This window comes from Cyprinodon tularosa, unplaced genomic scaffold, assembly GCF_016077235.1.
Source record: "Cyprinodon tularosa strain WSP-4 unplaced genomic scaffold, ASM1607723v1 ctg419, whole genome shotgun sequence".
Classification (NCBI taxonomy): domain Eukaryota; kingdom Metazoa; phylum Chordata; class Actinopteri; order Cyprinodontiformes; family Cyprinodontidae; genus Cyprinodon; species Cyprinodon tularosa.
Window position 1 is genome coordinate 848,318 of NW_024039140.1, and position 18,907 is coordinate 867,224.

At 38.4% G+C, this 18,907-nt stretch overlaps 1 protein-coding gene across 1 annotated transcript in view; it reads right to left on the reverse strand.

Annotated features, from left to right (window-relative positions):
- The window catches only part of stk26 (serine/threonine protein kinase 26), a 36,880-nt gene extending 18,716 nt beyond the window's left edge, over positions 1-18,164 (reverse strand). Inside the window, exon 1 of the mRNA XM_038299033.1 lies at positions 17,891-18,164. Within this exon, the coding sequence (XP_038154961.1) occupies positions 17,891-17,911 (21 nt within the window). The 5' untranslated portion in view covers positions 17,912-18,164. The remainder of the gene's footprint in view (positions 1-17,890) is intronic.
- Between the last annotated feature and the right edge of the window lie 743 nt (positions 18,165-18,907).

Here is an 18,907-nt window from a genome sequence, read left to right on the forward strand (position 1 = left end):
AGGGAAATCTTTTTATTTTGTCCCATACAAACATTTTTCAATATTTTTCCGTTTAAATTCCATCCCCTTAATTTAATTATCCCAGTATAATGTATGTAGGATGTAATGTCTATAGCAGATATCTCCAACCATGGACACAGAGTTTATTTTCTTGTATTATCCTCATGATATACCATTTTAAGAAGAGTTTGTCATGGAAAATGTTGCCTGGAAAATCTGTTTAACAGTCAGAAATTATACACTTTAATAGTAGGCAGAAATGTTTTGGAAAGTTAAGTCCCCTTGTCTAAGCATTGGTCATTTAACCCAACTTGTGGAAAATAATTCTAGCCCAATATGCAGGATCAACCAATAAACCTACTGTGCTGCGTTGGAACAACCCAGGGTTAGTTTGGTATAAATCTGAACCAGCAATTGGTTACAATTTGAGTTAATCAAACCAACCAGATTTGAACGTTTTTTAGAGTTAAACAAAAAAAACAACCATCATACATGAAAATAGAAAATGCTCACGTGGCAGTTTAACAGTCTCTGAACAGTTTCCTGAGGATTTAAATAGAGAGGTTTCCCACAAAAATTTTTTTTATTTTCACATGTAGCCACTTTTTCTTCTTCTTTTTAAAAAAGAAATCTAATTTGCAACAGCCCACTCTGTGATACCTTTGGCAGACCTTCAAATAATTACAGTCCAAGAAAACTTAAAGGTCTAGTAACATATTCTATTTTGGACCTTATTGAAGTTACTGGCGCTGCTTCAACAGAAGACAGACTAAATACGACACATGCTCCCATTTTTCCCCTCAGATGTCCAGAACGGGAAAATAACATTTAATAAACACCCTCACAGAAGCGTATGATATTCCTGTGATGCTGCATGAGTTTCATTTCCAAGCTATAAAAAGAGCCACTAGGCAGCCACAATGCAGCCACACCCTGTGAGCAAATACAGAGGTTACTGTCTGTTGATGCTTTCAGTGGATCTAAAAAAGCGTGTTGAGGGGCAGCGAGGCACAACCAACAGAGAGATCCAGACCTGAACAATAAACTCTCAGGACAATGATTTAAAAAGCCAGTTCATGATCATTCAGAACCCCCTGCACTCTTCTAAACCTCACAAAACTCGTGCGACAGAACAAGATTAAAGATTTTGCTTTTTCTTAATAAATATATAACTGTTTTTATTGATTTTTCATACTAAAAAAAAAAAAAAAACAGACATCCCATTCAAAACAAAATAGTAGGCGCAAAATGTACATCACAAAACTAAGAGTAAAGAGTAAGACAGACCGTAATACTACCAGAAACACCACCCCAGTTATAGATACTGTTAGTTTGAAACTAAATACAGAAATTTGAATGACTATAATAATCACATTGATAATAATTCTGTGAAAAATAAAAAAAGGGGGGGTAGTTAAGACAAAGCTGCCAGTTATGCTGAAGTAGATGGAAATTTAGATTCAAAATAGGAAGTGAAAGACCTTGAAATATCTCTAAGTATTGCCCTGTAGAGTAAATCTAAGATGTTCCAATTTAGGATGTGCCATCACCTCCTCTACCTATCATTTATGTGTTGGTGGTGCTGCCTTTATCTATATAAGGCCGGGCTAACACTGTGCAATTTTTTCCCCTTTTCCGGTCGTTCAAAAATTTTTCGATCGGGCCGACTTTAAGCCTGATCCTGCGGCGTGTAGTGTACAGGGGAAAACTAGGGCCGATCAGCCAATCATGATGTCGGGAGAAAATCAAACATGTTTGATTTCCAGTCGGCTGTCGTGAGCAAATCGCTCAGTAGGCAAACAAAGATTCTTCTTCTTTCTCTCAGATGAAAACATAGAATCATGGCGGGAGTGCGATGAGTGAAATGGAGTTCTTTCTGTAACATTGACAGACTGTAGTAGCCACGTTTGATCAGCAATGTCTTTGTCTAAATGCGTCGTTGCCTTTTTCCTTTAAGGGCGTTCAGCAAAAAATTGGACAACTTGTCAAGGCAGCTCGTTTCACTCTAGTGAGCTTCATATTCCTCTTCTACTCCTTTGGCTCCTGGATAGACGAGTCCGAGTAGCGCCATCTCACTGCGACGCTTAGTCCGACACGGTTTTTAGACGTACAGTGTGAGTATGTAGATCGCATCGGGCCGCACAGTGTGAGAACATACATCATGAGCTGTGAACTCGCACTGTACAAGGAAACTTCAGGGTTTCCTGAAGCTGTAGCTGTGTGCAACAATTGAAAAAAAATATATATATATATTTTTTTTTTTATTGCACAGTGTACGCCCCGCTTTGAAGATCAGTCTCCGGGCCAACAATGAAGAAAATACCATTACTTTCCTCTGAGGATTTTGCTTTTCTTAATCTATAGTGTGAAAATTAAAACATCTGAAAGAAATCTCCCAACTGAATGTCATTCAAAGAAGCAAAAATATGTTTTTGGGTTGTATTTTCTTGCCATTAGGTTTTTACCCCACTGTTTTCACAAATGTCAACATCCTATGGAAGTAAATCCAGGCTTTCTCTTTGTGAAATTTTTAAACTGTTGGTTGTTTAAAACTGAAGCAGAGATCCAATATCCTCCATAGATATTTAACACAAACAATGAGTTTTGTTTTATCAAAAGATCATGTAGTATTTCTGTCTCTTAACAGCTTCTTTTGAGTATAAAGAGCTCTAAACAGCTCTTCATGCTGTAAAGGTTTATCTTCCATCCATTTATCTATTAATTTGTCCATCACTCCATCCATCCATCACTCTAATTGCATCTAAAACTGTTGTGTCATTTTGCAACCCCTCCCAAAAAAGAGCTCACTAATAGAATGAATAAAAATAAACAGGGATTAATTGTTAGATTAACGTGTTATTCTGTCAAAATACTGCACCACGTTTAGCTAAAATCCCATGATATTTTTTAAAACAAAACAAAGCGCATCTTTCTTTGTGTATCCAGGTCATTCAGGACTAACATAATCAGATGTTTGTTTTAAAATAAGGCCATAAGGTAAGACTTAAACCAGCTGACCAGATAAAACTTTGGAGGTAATAGTTTATTAAGCAACAACGAGGATGCCGCAGAAGACCAAAGTGTTCTCTGCTATCCTCCTGGCCCTAAAAGACTTAATCTGATAGCTTCTGTTATAAGAAAAGGCAAACTACATTAAAAAGGGCTGATTGTGAGGATTTTGTCAAAGAAGACTGCAATTAAATATAAGAAAAGGTTTGTTTTTATTCAGCTTTTTGAGTCTAGATTTGGAAATAAATACTCAAACAGGACTCCAACACTGAGGTTTTCATTGCACAAAGAATTTAAGCTACTGTAACAAACTTTTTCTAATTTTAAAATAGACTTGATCACTTTAGGCCATTAGAATCCATCCTTAAATACATTACGAAGGTAAATGTGTGTTTTCTTATCGATCTCCTCAACTGTGACTGAATCAATGGACACATTGAGGAACCGACCTCTACAGGTCGGTGTAAATATAGAGCTCTTTCTCATTACAAACACAAGAGGGTCAGTTCATTTCCTCCTTTTTTCCCCTCTTAAGAGCTGCTTTGCAGTGGTAATAAACAGTATTTAGGATGTAAACCACAACCAAAAGAAAAACACATAAATGACGAATCAGGAAACTGCAAAGTCACAGGAAGTGATTATTTTATGGAAACCTGAGGTAACACTTTGACCTTTCACCACCGCTGTAGCGCAAGAATAACAACAGTACCAGGAAGTTGCCTTTCAGTGCCTTTGTGGACACCGTTCTTTGAGCAGAGAAAGAGTTTCTGTGAAGCTCTGTCCTGCAGAATCCATGAAGCATGTCATCTTTATCGGTTCCAGTTAATGTTCCACTGCAGGCCTGGTTAGACTCGCAGTCTGGGAATTTTAATGACGTTTCATTACAAACAGACATTCAGCGACAACAACAGATGCCGGCCGTTTAATCCGCTGATTTAAAAACATGGTTCCCGTTTAATCAAACACATGTTTCTTAAATGTGTTTGGACGCCGTTACTCAGCTGTAGTTTACTATAAACCGGCAGCTCGCTGGTTTCCTGGTACTGATGCAGCGTGCGCCATGAATGCTGGTGAGCATCTGTTGTTCTCTTTGATGGACCGTTTTATTAAAGGCATTAAAGTCAGTCTTGGTTACAAATGTGGGCGATGAATCTTACGCAGACTCGATGGACAATTGTTTTAATGTGTCTCTTTGTTAAACTACATCCAGACGTTGAATGTGCCTTTATTTTAGAGCAGCTACTTTAGACTACAATGCCTCTTTAAAAAGTTATGCATGGAGGCCGTCAACTCTGACATCATTAGGACAAAGCTTCTCTGAGAGGATAAGTCAAATCTGAACTAGTAACTAGAACTAAAACTCCAGGCGCTGCTAAAGCAGGCATCCCCAACCTCGGTCCTCAAGGCCCCCTGTCCTGCAGGTTTTAGAGGTTTCCCTGCTTTAAAACAGCTGATTATAATGATTGCAGTAGACCAAAAGCCTGTTAATTAGCTTTCAATTAAAGTCAGCTATGCTGGAGCAAGGAAACCTCTAAAACCTGCAGGACAGCAGGCCTTGAAGACGGAGTTTGGGGATGCCTGCGCTAAAGAAAAACCATGCAGAAAAACACTGTAAGGCCTGCAGAAAAGTTGAAGTTCAGCTCCCTACAACTAGAAGCTGAACTCACCCATTTGCATTCAAATGCTTGACACACCTTTCATAAACTGAAAAGTAAAAAAAAGACATTTCCTGGTTTATTTAAAAAAAAAAAAATTCTAAGGCTATAGGGAAACTTATCATAATCAAAAACCTGTTTCTTTTCTCTAATCCTGTTGCATCAGTCTGTAGACGATTTCAGATAAACATATCTGAATGACGGCCACAAGCCGACGCCAAGGCCATCCGTCTAAACTGCTTTACGCAAACCACACACTTGTTCTTGCATAAGAGAAGTCTGCATAAATTAAACCAATCAGTCACGGCAGAAATGTTTGTTTTTTTAAAAGGTAGGAGTTGGCTGCCTTGCAACCGCCTTCCAATAAATGGCTACTCTGGAGCTTGTGGCGCATTTCAATGGTACTCCCAAGTTAGAGTTTTGCAATCTCAGATTTGGAAATTTTAACTGGTACGCTATAAATTTGAATTACAGGTTGGAAAGTGCGGGTGAGAAGACTATAGCCAACTGCTAAATTTAAATTTGTTGCTACTCGCATCAACAGTGGTAAAAAAAAAAAAAATTGCTATTCTTTATTAATGTGGCATTTAATCAATTGTACAGGTGTTATTTTTTATTTTTTATTAGAGAAAATGATGTAAGACATGCACAACAAGTCTTACAGAACAGCGTTTTTGCTACCGTTGTTGTTGGAGCGGTGGCCAGATATGACTAAAGAGGAATATGGGGTTTCACAAGCGAGAAATTGGAGAGCAATTGCTTTAGAGGTTACGTCACTCCGACTTCCCAGTTCCAAAGTTAAGGGCATGCAGCATTAATTGCATGATTTCCTCTCCTGGTGATAAGAAGAGTCATCAGTTTAGTAGGTTCCATACTGCCTGTATCGCCTTAGACTCAGTTTGTTGGTGATTCCAAGAATTTAATGTAGTTTTCTTCAGCCGTAGGATAATTAGAAGCTACTTTGCTATATTTCATGGAGTAGCTGCATCAAATTGGACGGTTACTAATGAGTACAAGCTTTATTCTTTGCCTGTAATGGCTCCATAGCTATTTTCAGAACTCAAAAAATATTTTTTCCTATTAAATATGCATTTATATAATTGCATTTACATAATCATTTGGCTCATACAGCAAAAGTTTTGTGCTCCCTTGATTCAGATGATGCAGCTCTTGTGTGACAAAGTTCTAGTAATCCTCCAATGACACTTTATTGTGTTAAATGTCAGTGTAAAAGTAGCTATTTTTCCACGTATAAAAGGAAAAGAAGTGCAGAAGCAGAGGCTGGGTTTTAGAGTTAAAGCATGCAAGCTGTTTCGGGTGAAAAACCAAACGGACGGAGAACTCAAACGGAGACAAAGTTGGTTTGAGAGGTCAGTCTGCTCTGCCCGGTTCATCAAACACGCAAACAAGAAGCTCCTGGGGAAACCATTTGTACTGCACAGTGACAGAGTGAGAAAGACCTGCGCTTTCACCACCGACTGATGTTCCAATATCTGGACAAAAAGCTCTGTGTTTGTTAGAGGTCAAAGGTCACAGCTGCTAAAAGAGGAAATCCAATGACAGCATTCAGAAAAATGACCTTTGAGGAGCCAAATCATGTGAAAACATCGCTGGCCTTCAACACTTCCTGTCGCTTTGTCATCATCACCCGATGTGTAAAGTCATCCTACATAACCCAAAGCAAAATATTCTATTTATTCAGGAAGGTATTCATTACTAAACATGCAACTTAGCCTAATGTTAGGCAAAAAAAATATGTATTTGGTTATAGGTTTTTTTCCAGCTTTTATTGTCATTAAACTGTCATAAGTACAGATCGATGAAATGAACTCTGCCATTGTGCAGTGCCTGGGGAGCAGTGGAGGTTAAGGGTCTTGCTCAGGGACCTGGAGTGGCAGTCTGTGGGGCTCGAACTCAGAACCTCAGGTTTCCAAGCTCTCCCGCCACTACAGTTTTGACAGGATCCCATGGCCATCCGATATTAAACAAGTGGAAGTGATTTTAAGTAAAAAAAAAAAAAAAGCAGATTTATATTACCGTAAGTAATCTGAAAACATTTGAAGTAAGTTTTTAATTCCAATGTTTTAAAATAATATTAAAACAAAAAAGACATTTTTTTGAATCAGGATTCAAACAAAAAACACAATTTAACTCAATCTTTGAACATTCATTAAACAATTTGCCTTTAAAAATGTAAACATGCATATTCGCAACAGCTTATTAAACGGTCAGAATAAACGTAGCAGAATATCTCCCCCAAACTAATGATGCAAAGGTGTTAAAATGCACAGACCTTACAGGCAACAAGTCTAAAATTACAAGCACCATAAGATAAGAGAAATGGTATTTCTGCGTACTTTTAAGACCACCAAATAGTTTACAAATTCAGAGCAAAAAGCAGAAGTCAGCCCAGACATCAGGAACAACAACATAGTGCTGGCTGACTGGTTCAACTTCTTCTATATTTGTTTTTTTGTACGAGCCTCAAAGCCTCAAAGTAAAAGATTACAACAGATAAACCTGACATACTGAATAAAAAGTCATTTTTGACCAGATTAAATGAAAATGATGGTACCTCTGTAATCAGGGGCCAGATTTTGAAAGGCTTTACCAGAAGTTACCATTTAGTTACTTTAACACAATTGCTGTATGTCCCTAACCTAACTCCGCCAGATGGATTTGCTCCGCATATCCATCTGGAAACCTTTGGTTGAAGTAATTTTGGGAAGGGGCGAAAATACTGGTTAGCTGATTTGCCTATGTTGGTGATAGATGGGCCAAATAAACCAATCAGATCAACGAAGCATATGACGTACTAACAGCCAGGCTACTCTTGCCAAAACCAGTCGGGAGAAGAGCAAAAACATCTTTTCCTCTGAGAAAAGCCTCCAGAGCAGTGTTTTGCTCTTCCTTTAGTGGAGAAATACTCTGTAATTCCGATAAAACTTGCTCGATAGCCACGCTAACGCTGGTTTCATCGGCTGAAGCCGCCATGTTCTTTAGACTGAACTGTCGCGCTTCTCATTGTGTCACACCTCAACCCGCCTCAAAGCCAACGCTGATTGGACGTTCGTTTGGTGAACGGCTCCAAATTTTCTTCAACGGAGAGTCTCCAGACTGATTAGCGAGTGACATCTTGAAAGCTCGCGAGATCAGGATGGTCTCACGAGGCTAGTATGTCCCACCCTGCTAACATGAAACTATTGTGTTAAAGTAACTATATATGATTAAGGTAATGCCTAAAACAGTTGCATTATTTTTTCAGTGTTTCTTCTTTAGACTGTTTTAGAATTAAAAAAATCCTTCTCTAAATAGTAAAGCTCATATTAAAGATACTTTTTCTACACATTAAGGGGTTGAAAATGCTTCAGTGTCAATATATATACCGCGATAAACAGTGATGTTACTTTTAAACACATTTCTGATCTTTCAATAAACATCGGCTTATGATTAGAGCATTTTTATGATTTTTATTTTTCATAGGAAATATTTCTAGAATCCTACATTAAAAGGAGTTTTATAAACTTTTTGGCACTCTTTGTAAGGCTTTTATCTTGTTTATATCAGAAATATCTCCCAAAACGAGCATCTATAATAGAAGCTTTGCCAGTATGGTCCAGCCCTACATATAGATCTAAATAATTACATACATGCTGCGAGGCATTCTTGTTCATAATACAAATATTTGAACGGCACCAGTATTTAAAATATTCCAGAGCAACTCCTTAGGGAATGTCATTGATCTACACTGATACACCCAACTGTGGAATATAAACATTTTTAAGACATATGTTGGAATGCATGAGCAACACACTCAGAAGTGGATGTTAACATTGACAATGTACCAGGGAAAGTTTTGTTTTTACTTAAAGCAGTGCCTAAATTACATGTTTTCTATTAAATATATATTTATTTTTAATGATAAGCTGCTTTCCATCAATTTCTCCAGCATAATTATCAATAAAGGAGTCTTACCCCTGGTGATTAAAGCACAAAAGATGAATTTAGGACCAAGACTGAGGAAGAACCAAGCTGATAATCTGTTGATTTCTCACTTTTCTTAGTTGTGAATGATTGATTTATCATATTTATCATATATAGGGTGGCCTCAGCTGTATAAGCACAGAAAATGAAAAAATAAAAATCTAAAAATGATATGTAGATACTTGAAATCATATAAAAACTAGTATCTGTCTGCTGGAGCAGGAATATTAGCTCCTGATTGTTATTATTTCAACCTTCAAAACGTGACTTCACGTTTCATCTTATGCTTGAACGACAAGTGAAACCATCAGTTTAGGTCGTCTCACTTCAGGCTGTGGTTTTGCTACAAGTCCACCCGACTTGTGTCAGGAGGTAGAACCTTAGAGAAGAGTCTAAAAATGACTCCCCACCGTCTCTTTCACCCCACAGAAAAACCGACTCACCCTCCATAATCAAAACCTACAGGCAGCTGGCTGCGGCCGGCTGATAACTTCTCAACCAGGAACTCACAAGGCTTTAGAGTTTTAGGTTTAGTCAGGCCTATGATTACATATGTGATTATTAGCTCTGCAGTTTCCAAGAGATCAAGGAAAGAGCAGAAAAAAGCGGCGAACGCTCCCAGGCCTGACTCCGTGAGCACGCCCCGAGCTGGTTTCACAGCTGCGAGCCTGACGTCAAACTGAATCCATCTTTATCAGAGCTGCAGAATCACGCTGGATTAGTTGAGTGTAGGACTGCAGGAAAACCCAACTGAAACTACAGAGCCGATCCTTTCCTGGAGGTCCACAGCAGGTCATGTTTTCTTTATCAATATCCTGGAGAGTCAAGATCTGCAGAGAGAGCAGGACTCAGCTTTTACTTCTCTGCTGGAATACCAAATATCCCATCTAAGGAGTCTTTATTGACTGATGCTAAACACAGTCATCCTGCCTTGATGTCTTATGCTGATATATTTTGCAGCTCTAATTGAGACCTGCTGTGTGAACGTAGCCTCATCACATTTCGCAGTAGCTGTTATTGTATTGCTGATAAGAAAATCACAGACGGCAGACATGTGGAAACTGTTAACAGAAAATGGAAAAAGAAATCCAGATAAGCAGAACTCCAAGGATCTTTATGATTTTAATATGAACAAGAAAACATTTGGTCAGCTCATTAAAGAACCAAGACATTGAGTGGATAGCATCTAAGCATTTATGGTAAACTGACTCATGACCCGTCAGCTTCTGCTTTAAAGTTCACATTTCTACAATAAATGATGTCATAAAAATTAATCAAATAATTAGAAATGGGAATTTAAAATAAAATTCTGGGGAACTATGAGGTGAACAAATGGTTAAAATCTACAAACATGAAGCGAAAATGTTAGCTTGGTGCAAAAAAAAATGAAAACATAAAAACAGGAAACTCCACTAACCACGCCTTCAAGATCAATGAAATTAACAGACTGTTTCCTGTCAGCCTATAATCAATCAGTGATACCATGAAAGCAATCTCATCATCATATTTCAGCACATCAGCTGAATCCTAATGTTTTACTATGACTAACAGGTCAGGCCATGTTTCCTGTAAGCAGCTTCCACATCAACCTGCAGCTCTGCGTCGGTTTCAGTTCCAACAAACCGAAGCGAGACGTTTTTTTTTTTTTTTTTTACTCAACCTGAAGGTTTGAAAAGAAGAGCTTCAGAGAAACCAAGCCATGACGGCGCGTGTGCGCGTAGGTGGAGCTCACTACCACGGTATTTTGGTTTTGCTTTGCACAGAGACAGGAAACGGTAACGCATATTTCGATTTTAAATGCAGCTTGTGCAATGTCTCCAAGGATTAAGTAACTGAAAAACGAGTCCATCCAGCATACAGTTATCAATTTACTCAGAAAAGTTCCTACCTACAAGTTGTTTTGTACATTTTTGACTGTTTAAGCATCAAAACAGAACATTTAACTTATAAAATGTTATAAAATGAATAATCCAGTTCAATCACATATGTCTAAAGGCAGCTGTTGTTAGAGTTCAACAACAAACCTATTGATAAAAGTCCATAAATGCATAATTACTAATGGAGTGGTATAAAAAGGTTCTACTATGACACACCTCAGAAATGACATCAAGTGATTTTTGTTTTGCTAAGATGATGAATTGCCGCTGTGAACCAAAGTTAAACACTGTACAGCATCGATCATTGTAAATAAAAACAAACCAAGCAGCTGAGTGACGTTATAACAGAGTTTGGTGACGCCTAAGGATAGACTAGCATGAGTTTTATAAGGCTTTTAGTTACAAACAGAAAGGCGTCTAATTTCTAAACCAATGTTTTCTTCTCATTAGAAAGTATATTTAACGTGTGACAGTAGCCAGGGAAAATTTTAAGTGAATCTAGGAAGGGAGCTAAAGACTAGGGTGATGGCAAGGCGCTTCAGATAGATCATTAAAATACCAAATGGAAAATGTTGAAAGCTGCCCACCAGTTATAAACAGGGTTTTATTGCTGCTGCGCTAATTAAAATTATTTACACAGAGGTTGTAAATCATCGTCTATACTAGCTTATCCTTCTGTGGGGGTAGAGCAATACATCAGCTGGTCAATACTAGCTTTCTTTTTCTATTGGCATTGGCCGGTACATGCAGGAGTGGCGGCCTAGTGGTTAGGGCATAGGGCTTGGAATCCTGAGGTTAAGCCCCACTTCCACAGACTGCCACTCTCTCAGTCTCTGAGCAAGACCCTTAACTCCCGATTGCTTCCTGGGTGCCGCACAATGGCAGCCCACCGCTCCATGAGAGGATGGGTTAAATGCAGAGGCAAGTTCTTCCAATGTGAGATCAATAAAGTTCACTTATTATTATCATTATTATTTATTACAGGAAGCGCACGCACTGCCACTCCCTTCATTTGCCATTTACTGTTAATACCCAATGTTTTATTTGTTAACACTCATAGTCATTGCCGTCTGCTTTATTCTGGACCAAGGCGTGGAGGTAGCAGTCTCAACAGAAACTCCTGCTCTGCTGTGGGAAGCCTGAGGTGCTCCCAGTCCAATCAAGAGACATAGTCCCTCCATGGTGTCCTGGGTCATCCCCTGAGCCTTTAGGATAAGCCGGGAACACCTCCCGAGGGGGTTGTCCAAGGGGTATTCAAAAAACCTTGAAGTGGCAGAGGAGTTTCAGTCCCTGGAAGATCTTAGAGGCTGTTGTTGGGATTTAAATGCCCCTGGTAGGGTCTGCCAAAGCAAACATGTTCTGCCCACCAGTTATAAACAGTGTTTTATTGCTGCTTTATTCTGGACCAAGGCGTGGGGGTAGCAGTCATGACAGAAACTCCTGCTCTGCAGTGGGAAGCCCGAGGCACTCCCAGTCCAATCAAGAGACATAGTCCCTCCATGGTGTCCTGGGTCGTCCCCTGAGCCTTTAGGATGTGCCAGGAACACCTCCCGAGGATGTTGTCCAAGGGGTGTTCAAAAAACCTTAAAGTAGCAGAGGAATTTCAGTCCCCGGAAGATCCTAGAGGCTGTTGTTGGGACTTAATGCCGCCGGTAGGGTCTGCCAAAGCAAACATGTTCTGGCTGATTGGTCAGATAAAGAGCGTTTCAAAAATGCCCTCATGAAGACTTCACATCGCAGAGTATGGCAAAGCCCGACCTCATCCTGAAGCCAGAGCAGTAGAGTGACAAGAGGCCCTCTAACCCTGATATATTAACAAAGGCTTTTGCATCATTTTTATCATCTAATGCAGGGAAGGATAATTCCAGTTGGTCCAATACACCTGAATCCAATGGACGAATCATCTTCTCCTCTATATACAGTCAATATCTCCAAAGTCTTCTTAATCATATAATTACGGTACTTGAATCAGGTGTGTTGGACCAAGGACACTAAAACTTGCCTAACTTCAAGAACTAGAACTGCTCATATCTGCTGAAATAGGAGAAAATAAAAAGCAATATCAGCTTAAAGAAAACCGTGTACCCCAAAAAAAATCAGCATCACATATGAGGGATTGGTTCGACTAATGTCCAAATAATCAGTTTCTGCCTTAAAAACCTGCATCTGTTGATCTTTAGCTGGAAACTAATTATAAGAGTCCTACAGCTGTCCCCCTCACAGTAGAATATGAGCCGATTATCCAGTTTTAATTTAAACTGTTGGTAATCGCAGTACGACAAGTTTCTCTGGGCAGTAGGGACTAACCGTTGGTTAGGAACGTCCCACAGTTGGTGTGACAACCGACTATCATGACATGTAAAACTGTACAAACAATGTACAAGGAATTTAATCTCTTCCGCAGAAGATACCCATCCTGCCAGACCTGAAACACCTCATTTGTAGTCCACAGCTTTAAGCCATGATGACGTCACAATGAAGCAAATGAGCCTATATGACTGTTGAAGCTGTCTGAGCAAACCCCCTATAGGCATAAAACGGCCAACTGCCGAAACGATACAGTTCCCAATCAGAGCTGGAATGGTGGTTCTTAAAGCGACAGTAGGTAAAATGGAGAGAAAGTAATAAGAGGTGCTCGTTATCCATCCTATCCTAACAGATGCAGAGCTAAAAATTTGTTATGTCTCTTTCAAATATACCCAGGCAGAACCTTTCTAAAAGAATGACTCCCATGTAATTTTACAATTATATACCTCTTAAATTTGACTTATCACCAGAGATTGCCTATACTTCTACCCACTAAGCCAGCTAGCTTAGATTTAGTGCTTTAGCCAAACAAATCCGGTTTATTTCTCAAATAATAAACCTTGTTCTGTTTTTTCTAAATTATTTTATCAGATTGCCGCTCACACTGAGCCTGGTTCTGCTGGAGGTTTCTTCCTGTTAAAAGGGAGTTTTTCCTCTCCACTGTCGCTACAAGCATGCTCAGTGTGAGGGATTGCATCCGAGTCAATGAGTCAATGCAATCAACTGGTTTTCCTTAAATAGAAAACTTTGAATCAATTTGACTGTATGATCTGCCGAACTGTAAAGTGCCTTGAGATGACATGTGTTGTGAATTGGCGCTATAGAAATAAACTGAATTGAATTTTGATAACATTTTGTATATATAAATAAATGTAAATCCCTTTATTGTCCAACAAGGCAATTAATCCATCCCCTTGGGGAACAGGGTGCCAATGAGTGGCACCCAGGGAGCAGTCTGAGGTTAAGGGTCTTGCTCAGGGACCCAGAATGACTGAGTGGGATTTGAACTCAGAACCTCTGGGACCCAAGCACAATGCTCTAACCACAAGGCCACCACTCCCCTCAAATACATTTTCTTTTAAAGTCTGGTTGTATATTACCTCCCCTGTCATCTTGTTGTCACAGTCACAGCAAATTCAAATTCTGATTGGCTAATCAGTCCCATGTGACCAGTCCTCTCCCCAAAGCTAAACCTGTCAAAGAGCTGTTCTCTTTTCAATAAGAAGGTACAAACCCAGAGACCTCTATGCTAGAACCAGTACTGATCACTGATTATTTGGTTTGCAGATAATTCAACATCTTCTTTGGTCTCAAACCCACGCTGTGTTGTACCGTTCTAAATGAACGGTAAGGCTTTGGCGACAGTCTGAACGACTTAGTTTATGCTTTCAAGTTTTGCACCTAGTAATTTATGTCCAGCCTTCAAAGAACAAGGGAAAAAGAGAAACCCATTGGAGCTGGGGTGGGGTAAGAGAAACCACCCAACCCAATCCTGAAAAGGCAACCAAAACAGAAGCATGTTTTGGACAAAAATAAGAAAAGAATCATATAATTCTAAAAAGAAGATGGTTTTATTGTTAATTTTAGTTAAATTAATAAGCAGGTAGGAGAATGTTTTTGTTTTGTTTCATTTTTCTTATTTAGTTAGTCAGTAAAGAGTAAAAAATAAGCAGGCTTGACTCTTATTTGATGGTTCTTCTAAAGAGGAACCTAAACATTTTCAATTAGAATACCATCCCTAAAAGAAAACTAAATACATATGCATATAATGAGATATATAGATATCTTTAGTTTGATGTGTTTTAACTTAATACATTTTTGAAAATTTAGGATACAAATAATAAGGCTCAAATAGTTTATTTATGTAAGGCAATACAGATCAATGTAAGTTATCAATACAATAACGTAGTATCAGCCTGGAAAAAAAGGCAAACAAGGTGTAACTATCTGCTCTCCTGCTGAAAGTCATATTCCACTTTATAGCAGTGATACAGAAGTTATAGGTGTTATAATGAATGCACTTGGGCTTCCTTTATCTGCATCTATAAAGGCATAAGTCATTCTGTCATTTCCACATCCATCCCTTCATCCGATGCTGCCAAACTTCTGCAACGTCTCTCGCTCTCCTGCTGCATGCCTGTTCATGCACATGAGTTCTATAAAAATAACCTGGTAAATTCGTCAGCGCAAAGTTGCCCGATTGCTCATCATTGGGTTTGGCATTATGAGAAGGAGGAGTTACAGCAGGCCCTGACAAATGTCCAGAATCAAATGCAGGGAAATACTTATTGCAGAACATTTCCACTAATCTGACTGCTGGCATCTGTCACCTCATCATTTTCAGATAACACAAACATATTCACTACATTTACACAGATATAGAAGGAAAAAATAGCTGTAGCGGCACAATACAGTCCATTTACTCTAAAAATAAACTACTGCAGAGTATTCCCGTCACATAATTAATAGACTCCACTAGGCATGACTGCCTTCCTTGGCAGCTGAAGGAGTTGTTGTGCGAGCCTCGACGCTGCAGCAGCTGCCGGGTGTCAGGTGCGTGTTGACAGCATATCCGACCCACCCACCTGGAACAAACAGAGCAGGCAGAGCGAGCAGGTCCCACAGGTAGACACACCTGAAAGCCGGCCAAACAGGAGGATAAATAAAAGCTTTGATGCTCAGAGTTCCTATCCTACACCTTCTTACTGGCAGAAACACCCACATCATCACTGATTTACCACACAAACCTCTACCTAGAGTACATTTTGTAACCTATACAAGCAAACTATGTAAAGATATATAGAGCAGTAAAATCCCAGAAGGTCCAATAAAACGATTTAACAATGCAGCAGAGGAGCATGGACACAAACGGTGTTACTGCCCTCAGACACACCTACAGTCTTATCTTTAACCCATATCATGGAGCAGATACAGATTCTGAGCTATAAATACACCAGGTGATCGCTATGGAAACATTACCAACAAATATTAAGATGCCGTGAGGTCATTTCAGCCAGATTACAGGATAACACCATAAAAGAAGGAATGGAGATAACTCCCTTCAGATGACAAGTTCGTTTAAGATAATTAGTGGTGTGACTTTAAAATAGTCAAGCAAAGCCAGAGAAAGCAAACTTCAAAACAAAAGCACCAGACTTTTGTATGGATGAAATATATGCTCAAACATTTGGAGGTGCACAGCCCATCAACGTCATGTTGCTTTGCATTGCAGGTCAGCTGTCAAACTTTTTCCTCACGTGCAAAGAAGACAAAGTTTGTTTGGAAGAACTTTCTGAATATACTGAATGACGGGATGACCCAATCCGATATTAACAACAGATATCAGAGCAATATTAGCCAAAAACTATCGGATTTTATCGGTCAGAATCTAAAATCTCCCATATTTTCATTCTAATAGAAAAACTCTGCTTCTTTTAGAAGTTTCTTTGACTCATTGGTTAATTCTACATCGGTCAGTGGTTTTCATACCTTTTGTTATTGACTTTTTTCCCTGTTTTACCAAAATTACTTGATCAAGCCTTTTCTAACATTATACAGTATAAAATAAGTAATAAAAGCCGGTATGGTTCAAACTAATATCGTAGGAAGGTTAATATCCATATAGGCCGATTCTTAAAGCTGTAATATCACAATCGTATCGGAAATGAAAAAGTCGTATTGGGACACCCCTAACTGTCTTCATGGGACATTTGTTTCATTTCTGTTTTAAATCAGAGAAATTATATTATAGCTAATATCTTTTGTTTTTAAATCCATGTCTAAATCCATTGAAAACTTGGTTAGGTCAGTTTATACCAAGCTTATTGTATATATTTAAAATGTGGTCAATCAAGTGTCAAACCCTGAATACACACGTGAACTCAAGATCTCTGTAATAAAAATGGCCGAAAACTATGAAATCACTAACCTCTATTTATTCACTGGATTGCTGATAGGCCAGTGGTAGTACATGGTGCTGTGAAGTCACCAGCCGCCATATTGGTACTCCATAGTTAGACCGGTCAGAATGTAAACAATACGTGCCCTACAGCGTCAAACGATGATATTCTCATTTTTAGGGGGGCATAAGACTTTTAAAATAAAGATAAATTCGTCACTTCCACAAACACTTAGCATCATTACATTACTGTGATTTATGGTAAAAAATAGACGCATCACATGATGATATGCCAAATGTGCTAAATTACATCATAGATTTTTATGGTAATTACATTACATTACAGGTCTTTTTTTGCTGCTGCTCCATGAAAGCTGGGAGTACCAAGATGGCGGCAGGTGACTTCAGCTTTTTCAGCAATCCAGTGAATAAATAGAGCATCAAATAGCAAGAACATATAATTTAAGTTAAAGAGTAATCTGATGTCAAATCATATGGCACCACAGTAAAGCTACTGGAAATTGACCATGGAAAGCCATCTAGTCCAACTGTTAAAATCGAGTTGTTCCACCCCACTGTCATCATGTGCATGCTTTTATTTAACGTAAGCTGTTTGTTTTCTGCGAAACTGCTTTTAAAAATTGGTAACTTGAGATTATCTGTACTGTAAAATGACCAGATGGAGAAGTGTTTTGTACCTGAATGTTAATCTGACAGTAAAACAATGTAGTGGACAAAAATAAACTAACTAGACCCGTTTCTTCTAGTCAGTCCAACGCCATGATGTTTGTTGTGAATTGTTTCCATGTAGATAAATTAGATCAAATTGAAGTAAATAAATAAAAGCGTAGGGTTTTCACGTTAAGTGGAATTTATAAACGAAAACAATAGCTATTTAAGGTATAATTATGTCTGCTTTAAAGACGGAAACATTCAGAAAGCAGTGAAACGTATAAAGTGGTTTATGAATGGAAAACTTTATGTTCCTGTTGGGTGTGGAGTTTGATTTCAATGCAGGTTTTGTCTTCAGGTAATGTCAGTGGAAACGGCCTGTAATTGCACAATCCTTCTTCCTTGTCGCCAAACTGCTTCGCTTTTCTCCTTTAAATCCAGACCTTTAAACGATCATCTGAGCTCAGATCAAACACCTTTAGACTTACCTGCATACCAGGGACGTCCATAGTTACTTCGACCTCTTTTCCTCCTCCTGGCTCCTCTGCTTTCTTTTCTTGTTTCCCCCCCCCAACTTCTGAATTCTTATTTCTTCTCTTCGGCTTTTCCGCCTCAAACTTTCCTCTTAAATAGGAGGAACCGGTTGGACTTCGAAGTGAGGAAATATTTCCAGCTTTGTTTGCAGCAAATTGAGGCGAACAAACTCCAACTTCTGAGTGTGAGATAGACTCTGCAGCCAGGAGGAAAAAAATGCTGTTGAGCAAACAAACGAGCAGAGTGAGGAGTTGGTTACCTCCTTTCTGAGGGAGGAGCGACTGAAAGTTCACTGGAGGAGGCCTGCTGCCACCCTCTGCTGGTTTCCACAGGATTAGTTTACTTTTTTTTTATACCTGAAATGCTCCAGGTACAGAAGAGGATTAGGGCCACTGAAAAAAAAAAAGTTAACTGATTTTTAAATTTTATTTTAGTTTAACTTTATTCTCAGAATTCTGAATTTTTTCTCAGAATTCTGAGATTAAAGTCAGAATTCTGAGAAAAATGTCAGAATTCTGAGAATAAAGTCAGAATTCTGAGAAAAAAGTCAGAATTCTGACATTAAAGTCAGAATTCTGACTTTTTTCCCATACTATACTAAAATAAAATTAAAAAAATCAGTTAACTTTTTTTTTTCCAGTGGCCCTAATCCTCTTCCGTAAGAAGCGGAGTTGGGCCACTGAAAAAACAAAACAAAAAAAACTTAACTGATTGTTAAATATATATATATATATATATATATATATATATATATATATATATATATATATATATATATATATATATATATATATATATATATATATATATATATATATATATATATATATATATATATATGTGTGTGTGTGTGTGTATATTTTTTTTTTGGGAAAAAGATCAGATCTCTGACTTTGATCTCAGAATTCTGACTTTATTTCTCAGCATTCTAACTTTTATCTCAGAATTCTGACTTTTTTTCTCAGAATTCT